The sequence below is a fragment of the Oncorhynchus mykiss genome, chromosome 7 (genome assembly GCF_013265735.2).
Source record: "Oncorhynchus mykiss isolate Arlee chromosome 7, USDA_OmykA_1.1, whole genome shotgun sequence".
NCBI lineage: Eukaryota > Metazoa > Chordata > Actinopteri > Salmoniformes > Salmonidae > Oncorhynchus > Oncorhynchus mykiss.
In genome coordinates this window covers 63,061,282-63,077,543 of record NC_048571.1, presented here as the reverse complement: position 1 = coordinate 63,077,543, position 16,262 = coordinate 63,061,282, and the positions used below count along the sequence as shown (strand labels likewise).

Here is a 16,262-nt window from a genome sequence, read left to right as displayed (position 1 = left end):
CAGCAAGCAATGCAGATGTAGAAGTACAGTGGCTAGGAAAAACTCAGTAGAAAGGCAGGAACCTAGGAAGACGCCTAGAGAGGAACCAGGCTCTGAGGGGTGGTTGAATGCACCGAGCTGTCTCTTTGAACTACTGGCACACAGCTTGGACACCCATGTATACCTCACAAGACATTCCACCAGAGGTCTCTTCACAGTCCCCAAGTCCAGAACAGACTATGGGTGGCGCACAGTACTACATAGAGCCATGACTACATGGAATTATATTCCACATCAAGTAACTCATACCAGCAGTAAAATTAGATTTAAAAAACAGATACAAATATACCTAACTGTGGGGACTGTGAAGAAACACAAACAGACACATGCATAAAAACACACAATAACATACGCACTATACACACATGTACACATGGATTTTGTGTTATAGATAAGTTGTAGTAGAGTAGAGGCCTGAGGGCGCACACATAATATGTTGTAAAATCTGTTATGAATGTATTGTAAAGTTTTTAAAATGTATAACTGCCTTAATTTTGCTGGACCCCAGGAAGAGTAGCTGTTGCCTTGGCAGCAGCTAATGGGGATTCTTAATAAATACAAAATACAACTCTGGTCAAACGTTGTGCACTATACAGGTAATAGGGTGCCCTTTGGGATGTATTCCTTAACTATCAATAGCAGGTTACTGGTGTATAGTTGGGCCAGTCACAACACACCTTCCCAGGAAGTCATCTGCATCCATGTCTTTATCATACAGCTCTACCTGGACCTCCTGACCAGCCTGGGGGTTCAGCACCGTCTGGGGAAACATACATATGTCAGGGAAGATCAATAACAACAAAACTACACATAAATAATACTATTACATGTTATTAAGGCAGAAAGCTAGCAAAGGTCCTCCCGGGTGGCACAGTGGTCTAGGGCACTGCATCGCGCCCAGGCTCTGTCGCAGCCGGCCGCGACCAGGAGGTCGGTGGGGCGACACACAATTGGCCTAGCGTCGTTCGGGTTAGGGAGGGTTTGGCCGGTAGGGATATCCTTGTCTCATCGCGCACCAGCAACTCCTGTGGCGGGCCGGGCGCAGTGCGCGCTAACCAAGGTCGCCAGGTGCACAGATAGTAATTACTAACAATTGGATACCACGAAATTGGGGAGAAAAGGGGGTAAAATTTATTTAATTTTTTGTATTTTTTATTTAAAGGTAGCAAAGGCACACACTTCTAGATGTCTCAGATATATTCTTACATGAGAGAAGCCCTCCAAATACAGTAATTGTAAAAAAGATCAAAAGTCTGTCCTAACACGCATTGCTTTTACTTTCTTCAGTACAGCACAATCCCTTTTACCGCTCATCTAAATGGGCACACAGTTCAACAGCCGACAGAGATTAATTGAATAAACTACAAGTCCCTCCATACCTCAAACATCTCGTTCCAGGTGGGGTTGAGGTTCTCCTTGATCACACGACTCTTAAACTTGACCACTCCGATGTTGATCTTGACATAGGGGTCACTCTTGCCCTTCTTCAGGCCCCCCATCAGCTTATCCATGGCAACCAGATCCTGGGCCTCCAGTACATGGATTCTCAGCACCCCCTACAGGACAAACAACAGAACTGCAGTGGCACACTATAACCTTTTTGAAGGCATCCTAGCATTCTCAAAATACAAACAATATAAGGTCTTGAGATATTTATTTTTCAATTTGAACTTTTGTTCTTGGTAGTATAAATCATTTTTATAGTCCCTTCAGTAAAGCACCCACCTCAGTGCCAAAACTTGGGTGAGGGGTAGTGTGAGGAGGGCGTGTTTCAGGGATGACATCAGGCATGACCTCAGCTTCCTCAGGTACAGACACAGAAGAAAGGCTAGACACTGTAGCTCTGGCAATGTCCTCTGTAACAGATCTGAATATTCATAAAGGAACACACACACACACACACACACACACACACACACACACACACACACACACACACACACACACACACACACACACACACACACACACACACACACAGCATGTTGATAGCTGCTTCCCACACTGAAGATTATCAATGCAAAGTCAGTGTACATGCAAAGCTCTGTGGATCTGTTGTTGAATGGAGCTCACCCTGCCGTTGGTCCCTGCCAGGGTTGGAGCTCCTCAGTGTCTGCTGTGACTGACAGTTGGGTGATAGGTTCCTCAGTTTCTTCTGGCTCCTCTATCTGTTGGTCAAAAACACATTCCAATGCTTACACCTGCAGTCAATCCTTTTCCCCTGCCATGCAATTCCTATCAAAACCAATTATAACATGTCTTATGAATACATAAATTATTGTTTTTTGTTGTTGTTATTTAGCAGATGCTCTTATCCAGAGCGACTTACAAGAGCAATTAGGGTTAAGTGCCTTGCTTAAGGGCACATCAACAAATATTTCACCTAGTCATTTCAGGGGTTCGAACCAGTGACCTATCGGTTACTGACCCAACGCTCTTAACTGCTAGGTTACCTGCCGCTAGGCTAACTGTTAACACAGAAATAAAATCTTGCATAATTTGGTAATCAGCGTGATTAACTACTGGGTGTGTTAGAAATGGAGTGATCTGGCAGTTTTCTAAGTCCACACCCTTACAAAAGGAAACTGTCAGCCAAGGCACCCCCCCCCCCCCCCCCCCTTCCAATTCCATGTGGGTAAACGCATGAAGCACTCGAAGTAAAGCTGTTTAAGCACTGTCTTCGCCAAATCCTGATATGTCCAAATAACCAGTGACAAAAACCCAAAGACTGGAACTACTGCTGCTCGTTATCTCACATATACCATTATGGCTAAACTGATTTTCCGGTCTACATGCAGAATCTGCCCACGAGGGATTACGCATACAGAGACACCCATACACTGTTTCCCACCTCAGTATCAAAGCTGGGGTCAGGGGTGGTGTGTGGTGGGAGTATCTCAGGAGGGCTGGGGTCTTCTTTGGGGACCTCAAAGACCACCTCTGCTTCCTCAGGTTCAGAGATAGAGGGTTGGCTGGAGACTGCAACAGATCTGAAAACACACAGACATATACTTAAGGGTTTTATCATTTGCATACAATTTGCAATAAATGTATAACTGCAATTGAACTATTTTAATATTGGGAAGGGCCAAAAACTCACTCCTCAGAGGGCACCTCACTGTGTTGCTTCTCCCCAATTGTTGCAGTAACTGGCTGCTCAATGGTAATTTGTTCCTTCTCCTCACTATAACTCCCACTCATAATAATTTCTGGACCTGAGACAGAGCCTTGTGGTACTCCAACACCCTCAGTCATCTTCGAGTTCAGGATCTGTGAACAAAAACATGGAGAGTGCAGTTAAAGTACATCATGCGGCGCTTTGTATAGGCTGTGCACATTTTGTCCCACACTCCAAAACGTTGATTGTTGGTACATGTTTGTGAATGTGTCTCACCTTAAGCTCAGCCCTCAGTAGAATCTGACTGTCAGGTGAGGCTCCATCCAGACTCAGCCACTGATCCAGGACCAGATCTGGTTCTGACAGCAGCTCTCTGATTGGTACAACAAGAGAACCCATCGCCTGATCCCAAGCACTGGAGAGCTAGAGAAAGATAAATAAAGAGTGATTCGAAAGGAAAAGATAAAAAGGTAGATTTGTGTGGATGAATTGCATTTAACAGAGACTGTGCAAGATGTTTACAGTGAGTGACATTATGTTTTAATGATACATTATCCATGTTTAGTGACTCCATCCTGAAGCAGACTGAACTCTCACCTTCACTATGAGAATCTCCTCTCTGGGGTCACGAACCAGGAAGTAGAAAGCCTCTTCCCATTGGGGGGAGTTGGTACGATCACACACCTTCAGAGAGACAGAGAAATTGACTTTCACGGCAGATCCTGTTACGAGTCATGCATTTGAGATCTACATGTACGGTTTCTCACCTTGGTTCTGTAGGTTGTCTCTCCCAGAACAAGCTCAGCTCCAGCATTTGGCTCCTTCCCACTTTTCTTCAACTACAAACACACAGGGATCACACAATACAACAGTCAAAATCAAACACTGACTGAGCAATTCAAAAAGATCGAACATATAAACATTTATGCATAACACATATAACAGCTGCCAAAACTAGACATCAACCTGAAGCCAGAGTTCAAAAGTTCAAAATAGCTCAGTGACAGAGGTGAAAGGTCAGAGGTGACTCACAGGCAGTGAGTGGGCTCTGTCCATGTAGACGAAGAGCAGAGCAGCAGAGGGAACAGCCTTGTTCTGGTAGGACTGGATAGACTGCAGCTGCAACACCTGGAGCATGGAGAGAAAAGAGTTCAATCACTTTGAAATAACATCAAAACAGGTGGTTAAAAGGTTAAAAACGAGTAATAGAATGAGAGAGACATGGGGAGAAGGGGTACTGAGATAGGGAGAGGTGAGGACAGGGCAAAAGTAACACTGGAAAACTACAGAGAGGGGCGCGGAGGTGTGAAAAATATATAAATTGACGAGACAGAACGGAGGGAAGTAGAACTGACCTGATCCAGTCTGTCTGGTTGTGATACTGTTGGTACCCACTCCAGTACCAGGTGAACACGACCTGACTTCACATCATTCAGAATGTACCACTGAAAAAGAGACAAGAAACCACACATCAGACGGTGTACTAAAACCAATACACACATTATACAGATGAGTGTACCGACTACCGATGTAAGCGAGTACAGACATCATTTAGTACACGAGCAGAGAGAGATGTAAGCATTACCTGGTCGGTATACTGGGAGTGTATGATGTCTCTCATACTGATGTTACACCTGTACACAGGAGGGAAAAATACAGTCAGAAATCAAACAACACTTTGACAGGGAACAACATGGCTAACAAAAAGTACAGGACCCAACCTGGATGTATACCAAATGGAATCCTATTCTCTACATAGTGCACTAATTAGTGTCAAAATCAGTGCACTTTATATACGGCATAGGGTTCCATTTGGAACGCAGAGCAGCTCCTCTCACCTGCCCAGGAAGTCATCCTTGTCCATGTCTTTATCATACAGCTCTACCTGGACCTCCTGATCTGACTGTGGGGTCATCACCGTCTGGGGAAACACATCATATTGACGGTAACACTTAGAGAGGAAACTATAAGTAAACCTATAGAGCAGGAGTCATGACAGTCGTTGACAGACAACATGTCATAAATACTTCATATGAATATTCTTAAGTGTAGAAAGTTCACATTTCTACTCCTATTCATCAGAAAGCAATAGATTGCATGAAACATAATTCCACAAAGAACAGTTTCCAGACTTTCCACAGACAAAGCCCCCAGTTAGAAAAAAGAGAGACTACAGTGGATGCAGAGAGCTAACGTTGAATCAGGTGAGAAATGGCAGACATAACAAGGTTGACTCACGTCAGAATACAATGTTGCGTAGACTTATGGCCAGAGCTGGGGTCAATTCTAAAGTTGGTATACTAGGTTACTTAGGAGTTACCTGAAATAAATGTCTGTTTTGTTTAGAGAAGTAAAACAAATATATTCAGAGAAGTTTAAAACTTGTTAGGGTCTTTTTTTTCAGAATTTCTGCCTGACTGACGTGCCCAAAGTAAACTGCCTTTTACTCAGGCCCAGAAGCCAGGATATGGATATAATTGGTAGCATTGGATAATGCATAAGACTATAAAATAATGCATAAGACTATAACACAATTGCTATGGTAGGAGAAAATCCAAATAAAAAATATGTTTTGAGATCCCAGGCTCTTATAATGGAAAGCTATGGGTCCTATGCAATTCCAGCTCCCAGATTGCAATTTCTATGGCTTCCACTAGATGTCAACAGTCTTTATTCAAGGTTTCAGGCTTGTTTCTTCCCAAACGAGGAAGAATTTGGAGTTTTGGCACTGGGAGTCACAATTGGAAATCAGTCTGTGGGTGCGTGACGAAGAGGACGCGCACTTGCTAATTTGACTTTTCTATTGAACATACTTCTTTCCGTATGAAATATTATAGTTTCTTTACATTTTAGGGTACCTGAGGATTAGATAGAAACGTGACTTGGTTTAACAAAGTTTAGTGGTAGCTTTTTGGATTAATTTGTCTGCAGGTAGAACGAGTGGATTACCAAAATCGATGACACCAACTAAACTGACTTTTTGGAGGACCGGCTGAGGAGGACCGGCTGAGAAAGCTGGATGCAATCACAAACGAATAATAGGCAGACGTGGTCTAAACTATTAGAGTGTTAGCAACCAGGAAATGGCAGAGAGATTTATGCATAGTGCAACTTTAAGGAGAAAAACAGAAGAAAATGTTACACATCTACTACAATAGGTACACAAAGGAGACAAGGAGGTCAACAACTGGTGTTTGGGAAACTACATTGGTGAGACCCGCGCAGAGAAGGAAGAAAAGAAGATGACCAAGCTCCTGAAGACCGAAGCAAATCAACAGAAGGTCGAAGGGCAATGGCTCGAGTGGGAGAAATCCAAAGCCAAAAAGAAACAGATAAAGAAAATGCAGGAGAGGACCAAATACAATTGACTATAGAAACATATCAAGGTAAATGTTAAAGCTGCATTATGAAACTTTTTGGGCAACCCAACTAAAATCACATAGAAATGTGTGTCACTATTTCTATGCTTCCTGTTCTTAAGTTTTGTTTTTGCGTCTTTTACTTTCGCTTTTGTACACCAGCTTCAAAGACCTAAAACAAGGAGGTCATATTGAGACTTAACTCTCTTCTACAAATGAGCCCTGCACGATACAAAAACAAGCACATACAACAGGCAAGTATCGAAAAAAACAAAGCCCATAAGATACAAAACACAGTCAATTAAAACCAACACATTCTTCATTATAAAAATCCTCTGTCAGCTGTCTGAATTGACCTAGGGCCTTCCAAGTATCCAATCCAAATGTCTTTTGGCGATTATTCCAAACAGGGTGCAAGGCAATTAGAGGCAGATTTACCTAACTTTGTAGACACCAAATGACTATCCAAACTTAACCAACTCTGTGAAGGAGTTTGGTAACTTGTCATTTGAAATCTTAACAGTAATGTTAGGTAAGTCTGAAGCTTATGGAGCAGGGCTTTGTAAAAAAAAAAAGAGCGTAATGATGTGATCTACGTGACTTTAAAGAGGTCCAGCCAACCTTTTGGTAAAGAATGCAGTGATGAGAATTAAAACAGTCTCCTGTGATAAAAGGAAGAGTGCTATGACAAACGGCATCCAGGGGTTTCAGAGTAGTGGCAGCAGCACATTGATAAATAGTATCACCATAATCAAGAACAGATAGAAAGAATGACTGCACAATCTGCTTCCTGCTGACGTGAGAGAGGCAAGATCTGTTTCTATAAAATAAAATAAAAACACTTTAAATGTTAGATCTTAACAAGCTCAAAATACAATATTTTTGGTTACGTGAAATATATTTCACAGCGGTTTAGATGGTACAGTGATTCTTTACACTATACTTGCTTGTTTTGTCACAAACTGAAATTAGACAAACTGCTAGAATTTCTGCACGCAGGAAATGGCAGAGCGACTTCTGCATAGTGCATATTTGAATTTAAGATTGGGTTTTGTGTCAACAGTCACTTGTGGACTCTACTAATGAGTTAAGTGAATGTATCAACTGTAATCAGGCTAGTTGTTGTACCTCAGCTATGTGAAAACACACTGTATTCATACTAATTTACCCTTAACACTTCTCCCCTTTCGTTGTTCTATTTCTCAGCTCTGGTGTGTTAGAAGACTATCTTCTTCTTACTCTTCATCGTATTCTTTATCTTTTGCTATTCAGGACTATCAGCATTATTAATAACAAATAAATTGCAATATTGTCACTTTGCCTTTGTTCCATATTCTGTTAGACAGGATGGATGGTTCACTTAATGACATGCCAAATATTGCTACTTTTTTATTTTATTTCACCTTTATTTAACCAGATAGGCTAGTTGAGAACAAGTTCTCATTTACAACTGCGACCTGGCCAAGATAAAGCATAGCAGTGTGAACAGACAGCAACACAGAGTTACACATGGCGTAAACAATAAACAAGTCAATAACACAGTACAAAAAAAAATTATAAATTAAAAAAGAGTCTATATACATTGTGTGCAAAAGGCATGAAGAGGTAGGCGAATAATTACAATTTAGCAGATTAACACTGGAGTGATACATGATCAGATGGTCATGTGCAGGTAGAGATACTGGTGTGCAAAAGAGCAGAAAAGTAAAGTACTGAATACCTCCATACCTCATACATCTCGTTCCAGGTGGGGTTGAGGTTCTCCTTGATCACATGACTCTTAAACTTGACCCCTCCGATGTTGATCTTGACGTACGGGTCACTCTTGCCCTTCTTCAGGCCCCCCATCAGATTGTCCTTGGCGATTAGATTCTGGGCCTCCAGTAGGTGGATTCTCAGCACCCCCTAAAAACAAACACTAGTAACAAGACTGTACAAAAAACAGCAGTGTAGCATGAAATACCTGATTCACACAGCACTGTACATAGTATTAAATAACTTATTCACACAGAAAATGGTACTGCTCGGCTATGAAAAGCCAACTGACATTTACTCCTGAGGTACTGACCTGTAGCACCCTCTACAACCACTGTGATTAATATTTGAACCTGCTGGTCATCTATGAACATCTTGAAGAACAATCTGGCCTTGACGGCCATGTACTCTTAGAATTTCCACCCGGCACAGCCAGAAAAGGACTGGCCAACCAAAGCATCCTTCACTCATGCTGCCAAACATACCCTCGTAAAACTGACTATCCTACCGATCCTTGACTTCAGCGATGTCATTTACAAAATAGCCTCCAACACTTTACTCAGCAAATTGGATGCAGTCTATCAGAGTGCCATCCATTTTGTCACCAAAGTCCCATATACTACCCATGACTGCGACCTGTATGCTCTCGTTGGCTGGCCCTCGCTTCTTATTCGTCGCCAAACCCATTGGCTCAAGGTCATCTTTAAGTCTTTGCTAGGTAAAGCCCCGCCTTATCTCAGCTCACTGGTCACCATAGCAGCACCAACCCGTAGCACGCGCTCCAGCAGGTATATCTCACTGGTCATCCACAAAGCCAACTCCTCCTTTGGCCGCCTTTCCTTCCAGTTCTCTGCTGCCAATGACTGGAACGAATTGCAAAAATCACTGAAGCTGGAGACTCATATCTCCCTCACTAACTCGAAGCATCAGCTGACAGAGCAGCTTACAGATCATTGCACCTGTACATAGCCCATCTGTAAATAGCCCACCCAACTACCTCATCCCAATGTTATATTTATTTTTTGCTCCTTTGCACCCCAGTATCTCTACCTGCACATTCACCTTCTGCACATCTATCACTCAGTGTTTAATTGCTAAATTGTAATTATTTCGCCACTATTGCCTATTTATTGCCTTACCTCCCTAATCTTACTTCATTTGCACACACTCTATGTAGACTTTTCTATTGTCATTGACTGTACGTTTGTTTATTCCATGTGTAACTCTGTGTTGTTTGTGTCGCACTGCTTTGCTTTATCTTGGCCTGGTTGCAGTTGTAAATTAGAACTTGTTTTTAACTGGCCTACCTGGTTAAATAAAGGTGACATAAATTAAATCAAATAAAACACTGGCACACTGCTTCTCACCTCAGAGCCAAAGCTGGGCTCAGGGTTGGTGTGTGTTGGGAGTGTTCCAGGATGACTGGGTTCCTCAGTGACCTCCTCAGGTACCATCTCAGTAACTGTTACCCTCTTAGCCTCCTCTGGCTCTGGTACTGGTGCTGGGATAGAGGAAGGGCTGGGGGATGGAGCACTGGGAGTGTCCACTGAAATACACCTGAGCAGGCATGATGGAAGAACAGAGAAATTGGTTAATCTTGTGTGTGTGTGTGTGTGTGTGTGTGTGTGTGTGTGTATTAGTACACCCTCATTTGTTTTACCTCTGCTGCACTGTGTCTCTCTCCAGTGTCTGTTCAGCAGTAGAGGCGGCTCGAGCTCTGGGTTGATCTGCCCTCTCCACATCAATCTCACACTTCTTGGGACACAGCACCTGTAGAAGAACAACACATTTAATAACTCCACCATACAACCTTATTACAAAACATCATGTATTGAATCAATACACATCTATAGTGCCTCCTACTGGTTAAGATAGTGTTTCTAAAGTACTGTAACTGCAAGAGTGTGTTTCACCTTCAGTTCAGCCCTCAGTAGAATCTGACTGTCAGGTGAGGCTCCATCCAGACTCAGCCACTGATCCAGGACCAGATCTGGTTCTGACAGCAGCTCTCTGACTGGTACCACCAGAGAACCCATCGCCTGATCCCAAGCACTGGAGAGCTAGAGAAAGATAAATAAAGAGGGAATTACACTGAACATAAACATAAAGGCAACATGTAAAGTGTTGGTTCCATGTTTCAAGAGCTGAAATAAAAGAGCACCGAAAATGTCCATACGCACAAAAAGCTTACTTCTCTCAAATTTTGTGTACAAATTGGTTAATATCCCTGTTGGGAGATTTGTGTGGATGAATTGCATTTAACAGAGACTGTGCTAGATGTTTACAGTGAGTGACATTATGTTTTAATTAAACATTATCCATGTTTAGTGACTCCATCCTGAAGCAGACTGAACTCTCACCTTCACTATGAGAATCTCCTCTCTGGGGTCACGAACCAGGAAGTAGAAAGCCTCTTCCCATTGGGGGGAATTGGTACGATCACACACCTTCAGAGAGACAGAGAAATGTACTTTCACGGCAGATCCTGTTACGAGTCATGCATTTGAGATCTACATGTACGGTTTTTCACCTTGGTTCTGTAGGTTGTCTCTCCCAGAACAAGCTCAGCTCCAGCATTTGGCTCCTTCCCACTTTTCTTCAACTACAAACACACAGGGATCACACAATACAACAGTCAAAATCAAACACTGACTGAGCAATTCAAAAAGATTGAACATATAAACATTTATGCATAACACTTATAACAGCTGCCAAAACTAGACATCAACCTGAAGCCAGAGTTCAAAAGTTCAAAATAGCTCAGTGACAGAGGTGAAGTGGTGAAAGGTCAGAGGTGACTCACAGGCAGTGAGTGGGCTCTGTCCATGTAGACGAAGAGCAGAGCAGCAGAGGGAACAGCCTTGTTCTGGTAGGACTGGATAGACTGCAGCTGCAACACCTGGAGCATGGGGAGAAAAGAGTTCAATCACTTTGAAATAACATCAAAACAGGTGGTTAAAAGGTTAAAAACGAGTAATAGAATGAGAGAGACATGGGGAGAAGGGGTACTGAGATAGGGAGAGGTGAGGACAGGGCAAAAGTAACACTGGAAAACTACAGAGAGGGGCGCGGAGGTGTGAAAAATATATAAATTGACGAGACAGAACGGAGGGAAGTAGAACTGACCTGATCCAGTCTGTCTGGTTGTGATACTGTTGGTACCCACTCCAGTACCAGGTGAACACGACCTGACTTCACATCATTCAGAATGTACCACTGAAAAAGAGACAAGAAACCACACATCAGACGGTGTACTAAAACCAATACACACATTATACAGATGAGTGTACCGACTACCGATGTAAGCGAGTACAGACATCATTTAGTACACGAGCAGAGAGAGATGTAAGCATTACCTGGTCGGTATACTGGGAGTGTATGATGTCTCTCATACTGATGTTACACCTGTACACAGGAGGGAAAAATACAGTCAGAAATCAAACAACACTTTGACAGGGAACAACATGGCTAACAAAAAGTACAGGACCCAACCTGGATGTATACCAAATGGAATCCTATTCTCTACATAGTGCACTAATTAGTGTCAAAATCAGTGCACTTTATATACGGCATAGGGTTCCATTTGGAACGCAGAGCAGCTCCTCTCACCTGCCCAGGAAGTCATCCTTGTCCATGTCTTTATCATACAGCTCTACCTGGACCTCCTGATCTGACTGTGGGGTCATCACCGTCTGGGGAAACACATCATATTGACGGTAACACTTAGAGAGGAAACTATAAGTAAACCTATAGAGCAGGAGTCATGACAGTCGTTGACAGACAACATGTCATAAATACTTCATATGAATATTCTTAAGTGTAGAAAGTTCACATTTCTACTCCTATTCATCAGAAAGCAATAGATTGCATGAAACATAATTCCACAAAGAACAGTTTCCAGACTTTCCACAGACAAAGCCCCCAGTTAGAAAAAAGAGAGACTACAGTGGATGCAGAGAGCTAACGTTGAATCAGGTGAGAAATGGCAGACATAACAAGGTTGACTCACGTCAGAATACAATGTTGCGTAGACTTATGGCCAGAGCTGGGGTCAATTCTAAAGTTGGTATACTAGGTTACTTAGGAGTTACCTGAAATAAATGTCTGTTTTGTTTAGAGAAGTAAAACAAATATATTCAGAGAAGTTTAAAACTTGTTAGGGTCTTTTTTTTCAGAATTTCTGCCTGACTGACGTGCCCAAAGTAAACTGCCTTTTACTCAGGCCCAGAAGCCAGGATATGGATATAATTGGTAGCATTGGATAATGCATAAGACTATAAAATAATGCATAAGACTATAACACAATTGCTATGGTAGGAGAAAATCCAAATAAAAAATATGTTTTGAGATCCCAGGCTCTTATAATGGAAAGCTATGGGTCCTATGCAATTCCAGCTCCCAGATTGCAATTTCTATGGCTTCCACTAGATGTCAACAGTCTTTATTCAAGGTTTCAGGCTTGTTTCTTCCCAAACGAGGAAGAATTTGGAGTTTTGGCACTGGGAGTCACAATTGGAAATCAGTCTGTGGGTGCGTGACGAAGAGGACGCGCACTTGCTAATTTGACTTTTCTATTGAACATACTTCTTTCCGTATGAAATATTATAGTTTCTTTACATTTTAGGGTACCTGAGGATTAGATAGAAACGTGACTTGGTTTAACAAAGTTTAGTGGTAGCTTTTTGGATTAATTTGTCTGCAGGTAGAACGAGTGGATTACCAAAATCGATGACACCAACTAAACTGACTTTTTGGAGGACCGGCTGAGGAGGACCGGCTGAGAAAGCTGGATGCAATCACAAACGAATAATAGGCAGACGTGGTCTAAACTATTAGAGTGTTAGCAACCAGGAAATGGCAGAGAGATTTATGCATAGTGCAACTTTAAGGAGAAAAACAGAAGAAAATGTTACACATCTACTACAATAGGTACACAAAGGAGACAAGGAGGTCAACAACTGGTGTTTGGGAAACTACATTGGTGAGACCCGCGCAGAGAAGGAAGAAAAGAAGATGACCAAGCTCCTGAAGACCGAAGCAAATCAACAGAAGGTCGAAGGGCAATGGCTCGAGTGGGAGAAATCCAAAGCCAAAAAGAAACAGATAAAGAAAATGCAGGAGAGGACCAAATACAATTGACTATAGAAACATATCAAGGTAAATGTTAAAGCTGCATTATGAAACTTTTTGGGCAACCCAACTAAAATCACATAGAAATGTGTGTCACTATTTCTATGCTTCCTGTTCTTAAGTTTTGTTTTTGCGTCTTTTACTTTCGCTTTTGTACACCAGCTTCAAAGACCTAAAACAAGGAGGTCATATTGAGACTTAACTCTCTTCTACAAATGAGCCCTGCACGATACAAAAACAAGCACATACAACAGGCAAGTATCGAAAAAAACAAAGCCCATAAGATACAAAACACAGTCAATTAAAACCAACACATTCTTCATTATAAAAATCCTCTGTCAGCTGTCTGAATTGACCTAGGGCCTTCCAAGTATCCAATCCAAATGTCTTTTGGCGATTATTCCAAACAGGGTGCAAGGCAATTAGAGGCAGATTTACCTAACTTTGTAGACACCAAATGACTATCCAAACTTAACCAACTCTGTGAAGGAGTTTGGTAACTTGTCATTTGAAATCTTAACAGTAATGTTAGGTAAGTCTGAAGCTTATGGAGCAGGGCTTTGTAAAAAAAAAAAGAGCGTAATGATGTGATCTACGTGACTTTAAAGAGGTCCAGCCAACCTTTTGGTAAAGAATGCAGTGATGAGAATTAAAACAGTCTCCTGTGATAAAAGGAAGAGTGCTATGACAAACGGCATCCAGGGGTTTCAGAGTAGTGGCAGCAGCACATTGATAAATAGTATCACCATAATCAAGAACAGATAGAAAGAATGACTGCACAATCTGCTTCCTGCTGACGTGAGAGAGGCAAGATCTGTTTCTATAAAATAAAATAAAAACACTTTAAATGTTAGATCTTAACAAGCTCAAAATACAATATTTTTGGTTACGTGAAATATATTTCACAGCGGTTTAGATGGTACAGTGATTCTTTACACTATACTTGCTTGTTTTGTCACAAACTGAAATTAGACAAACTGCTAGAATTTCTGCACGCAGGAAATGGCAGAGCGACTTCTGCATAGTGCATATTTGAATTTAAGATTGGGTTTTGTGTCAACAGTCACTTGTGGACTCTACTAATGAGTTAAGTGAATGTATCAACTGTAATCAGGCTAGTTGTTGTACCTCAGCTATGTGAAAACACACTGTATTCATACTAATTTACCCTTAACACTTCTCCCCTTTCGTTGTTCTATTTCTCAGCTCTGGTGTGTTAGAAGACTATCTTCTTCTTACTCTTCATCGTATTCTTTATCTTTTGCTATTCAGGACTATCAGCATTATTAATAACAAATAAATTGCAATATTGTCACTTTGCCTTTGTTCCATATTCTGTTAGACAGGATGGATGGTTCACTTAATGACATGCCAAATATTGCTACTTTTTTATTTTATTTCACCTTTATTTAACCAGATAGGCTAGTTGAGAACAAGTTCTCATTTACAACTGCGACCTGGCCAAGATAAAGCATAGCAGTGTGAACAGACAGCAACACAGAGTTACACATGGCGTAAACAATAAACAAGTCAATAACACAGTACAAAAAAAAATTATAAATTAAAAAAGAGTCTATATACATTGTGTGCAAAAGGCATGAAGAGGTAGGCGAATAATTACAATTTAGCAGATTAACACTGGAGTGATACATGATCAGATGGTCATGTGCAGGTAGAGATACTGGTGTGCAAAAGAGCAGAAAAGTAAAGTACTGAATACCTCCATACCTCATACATCTCGTTCCAGGTGGGGTTGAGGTTCTCCTTGATCACATGACTCTTAAACTTGACCCCTCCGATGTTGATCTTGACGTACGGGTCACTCTTGCCCTTCTTCAGGCCCCCCATCAGATTGTCCTTGGCGATTAGATTCTGGGCCTCCAGTAGGTGGATTCTCAGCACCCCCTAAAAACAAACACTAGTAACAAGACTGTACAAAAAACAGCAGTGTAGCATGAAATACCTGATTCACACAGCACTGTACATAGTATTAAATAACTTATTCACACAGAAAATGGTACTGCTCGGCTATGAAAAGCCAACTGACATTTACTCCTGAGGTACTGACCTGTAGCACCCTCTACAACCACTGTGATTAATATTTGAACCTGCTGGTCATCTATGAACATCTTGAAGAACAATCTGGCCTTGACGGCCATGTACTCTTAGAATTTCCACCCGGCACAGCCAGAAAAGGACTGGCCAACCAAAGCATCCTTCACTCATGCTGCCAAACATACCCTCGTAAAACTGACTATCCTACCGATCCTTGACTTCAGCGATGTCATTTACAAAATAGCCTCCAACACTTTACTCAGCAAATTGGATGCAGTCTATCAGAGTGCCATCCATTTTGTCACCAAAGTCCCATATACTACCCATGACTGCGACCTGTATGCTCTCGTTGGCTGGCCCTCGCTTCTTATTCGTCGCCAAACCCATTGGCTCAAGGTCATCTTTAAGTCTTTGCTAGGTAAAGCCCCGCCTTATCTCAGCTCACTGGTCACCATAGCAGCACCAACCCGTAGCACGCGCTCCAGCAGGTATATCTCACTGGTCATCCACAAAGCCAACTCCTCCTTTGGCCGCCTTTCCTTCCAGTTCTCTGCTGCCAATGACTGGAACGAATTGCAAAAATCACTGAAGCTGGAGACTCATATCTCCCTCACTAACTCGAAGCATCAGCTGACAGAGCAGCTTACAGATCATTGCACCTGTACATAGCCCATCTGTAAATAGCCCACCCAACTACCTCATCCCAATGTTATATTTATTTTTTGCTCCTTTGCACCCCAGTATCTCTACCTGCACATTCACCTTCTGCACATCTATCACTCAGTGTTTAATTGCTAAATTGTAAT

General features: G+C 41.9%; 1 protein-coding gene across 2 annotated transcripts in view; it reads right to left on the bottom strand.

The window, feature by feature from the left end:
* Nucleotides 1–16,262, bottom strand: part of LOC110528191 — a 96,372-nt gene that overhangs the window by 34,230 nt on the left and 45,880 nt on the right. Inside the window, exons 58-81 of one of the 2 annotated variants that reach the window (XM_036983733.1) lie at nucleotides 15,130–15,306; nucleotides 11,881–11,963; nucleotides 11,628–11,676; nucleotides 11,398–11,487; nucleotides 11,075–11,170; nucleotides 10,802–10,873; nucleotides 10,632–10,718; nucleotides 10,185–10,331; nucleotides 9,932–10,041; nucleotides 9,639–9,828; nucleotides 8,245–8,421; nucleotides 4,996–5,078; nucleotides 4,743–4,791; nucleotides 4,513–4,602; nucleotides 4,190–4,285; nucleotides 3,925–3,996; nucleotides 3,755–3,841; nucleotides 3,434–3,580; nucleotides 3,140–3,309; nucleotides 2,891–3,029; nucleotides 2,113–2,207; nucleotides 1,765–1,906; nucleotides 1,419–1,595; nucleotides 717–799 (exon numbers count right to left, since the gene is read on the bottom strand). In XM_036983733.1, coding sequence (XP_036839628.1) covers nucleotides 717–799; nucleotides 1,419–1,595; nucleotides 1,765–1,906; nucleotides 2,113–2,207; nucleotides 2,891–3,029; nucleotides 3,140–3,309; nucleotides 3,434–3,580; nucleotides 3,755–3,841; nucleotides 3,925–3,996; nucleotides 4,190–4,285; nucleotides 4,513–4,602; nucleotides 4,743–4,791; nucleotides 4,996–5,078; nucleotides 8,245–8,421; nucleotides 9,639–9,828; nucleotides 9,932–10,041; nucleotides 10,185–10,331; nucleotides 10,632–10,718; nucleotides 10,802–10,873; nucleotides 11,075–11,170; nucleotides 11,398–11,487; nucleotides 11,628–11,676; nucleotides 11,881–11,963; nucleotides 15,130–15,306 — 2,708 coding nt within the window. The remainder of the gene's footprint in view (nucleotides 1–716; nucleotides 800–1,418; nucleotides 1,596–1,764; nucleotides 1,907–2,112; nucleotides 2,208–2,890; nucleotides 3,030–3,139; nucleotides 3,310–3,433; nucleotides 3,581–3,754; nucleotides 3,842–3,924; nucleotides 3,997–4,189; nucleotides 4,286–4,512; nucleotides 4,603–4,742; nucleotides 4,792–4,995; nucleotides 5,079–8,244; nucleotides 8,422–9,638; nucleotides 9,829–9,931; nucleotides 10,042–10,184; nucleotides 10,332–10,631; nucleotides 10,719–10,801; nucleotides 10,874–11,074; nucleotides 11,171–11,397; nucleotides 11,488–11,627; nucleotides 11,677–11,880; nucleotides 11,964–15,129; nucleotides 15,307–16,262) is intronic. The other variant, XM_036983734.1, reaches the window with a different exon arrangement.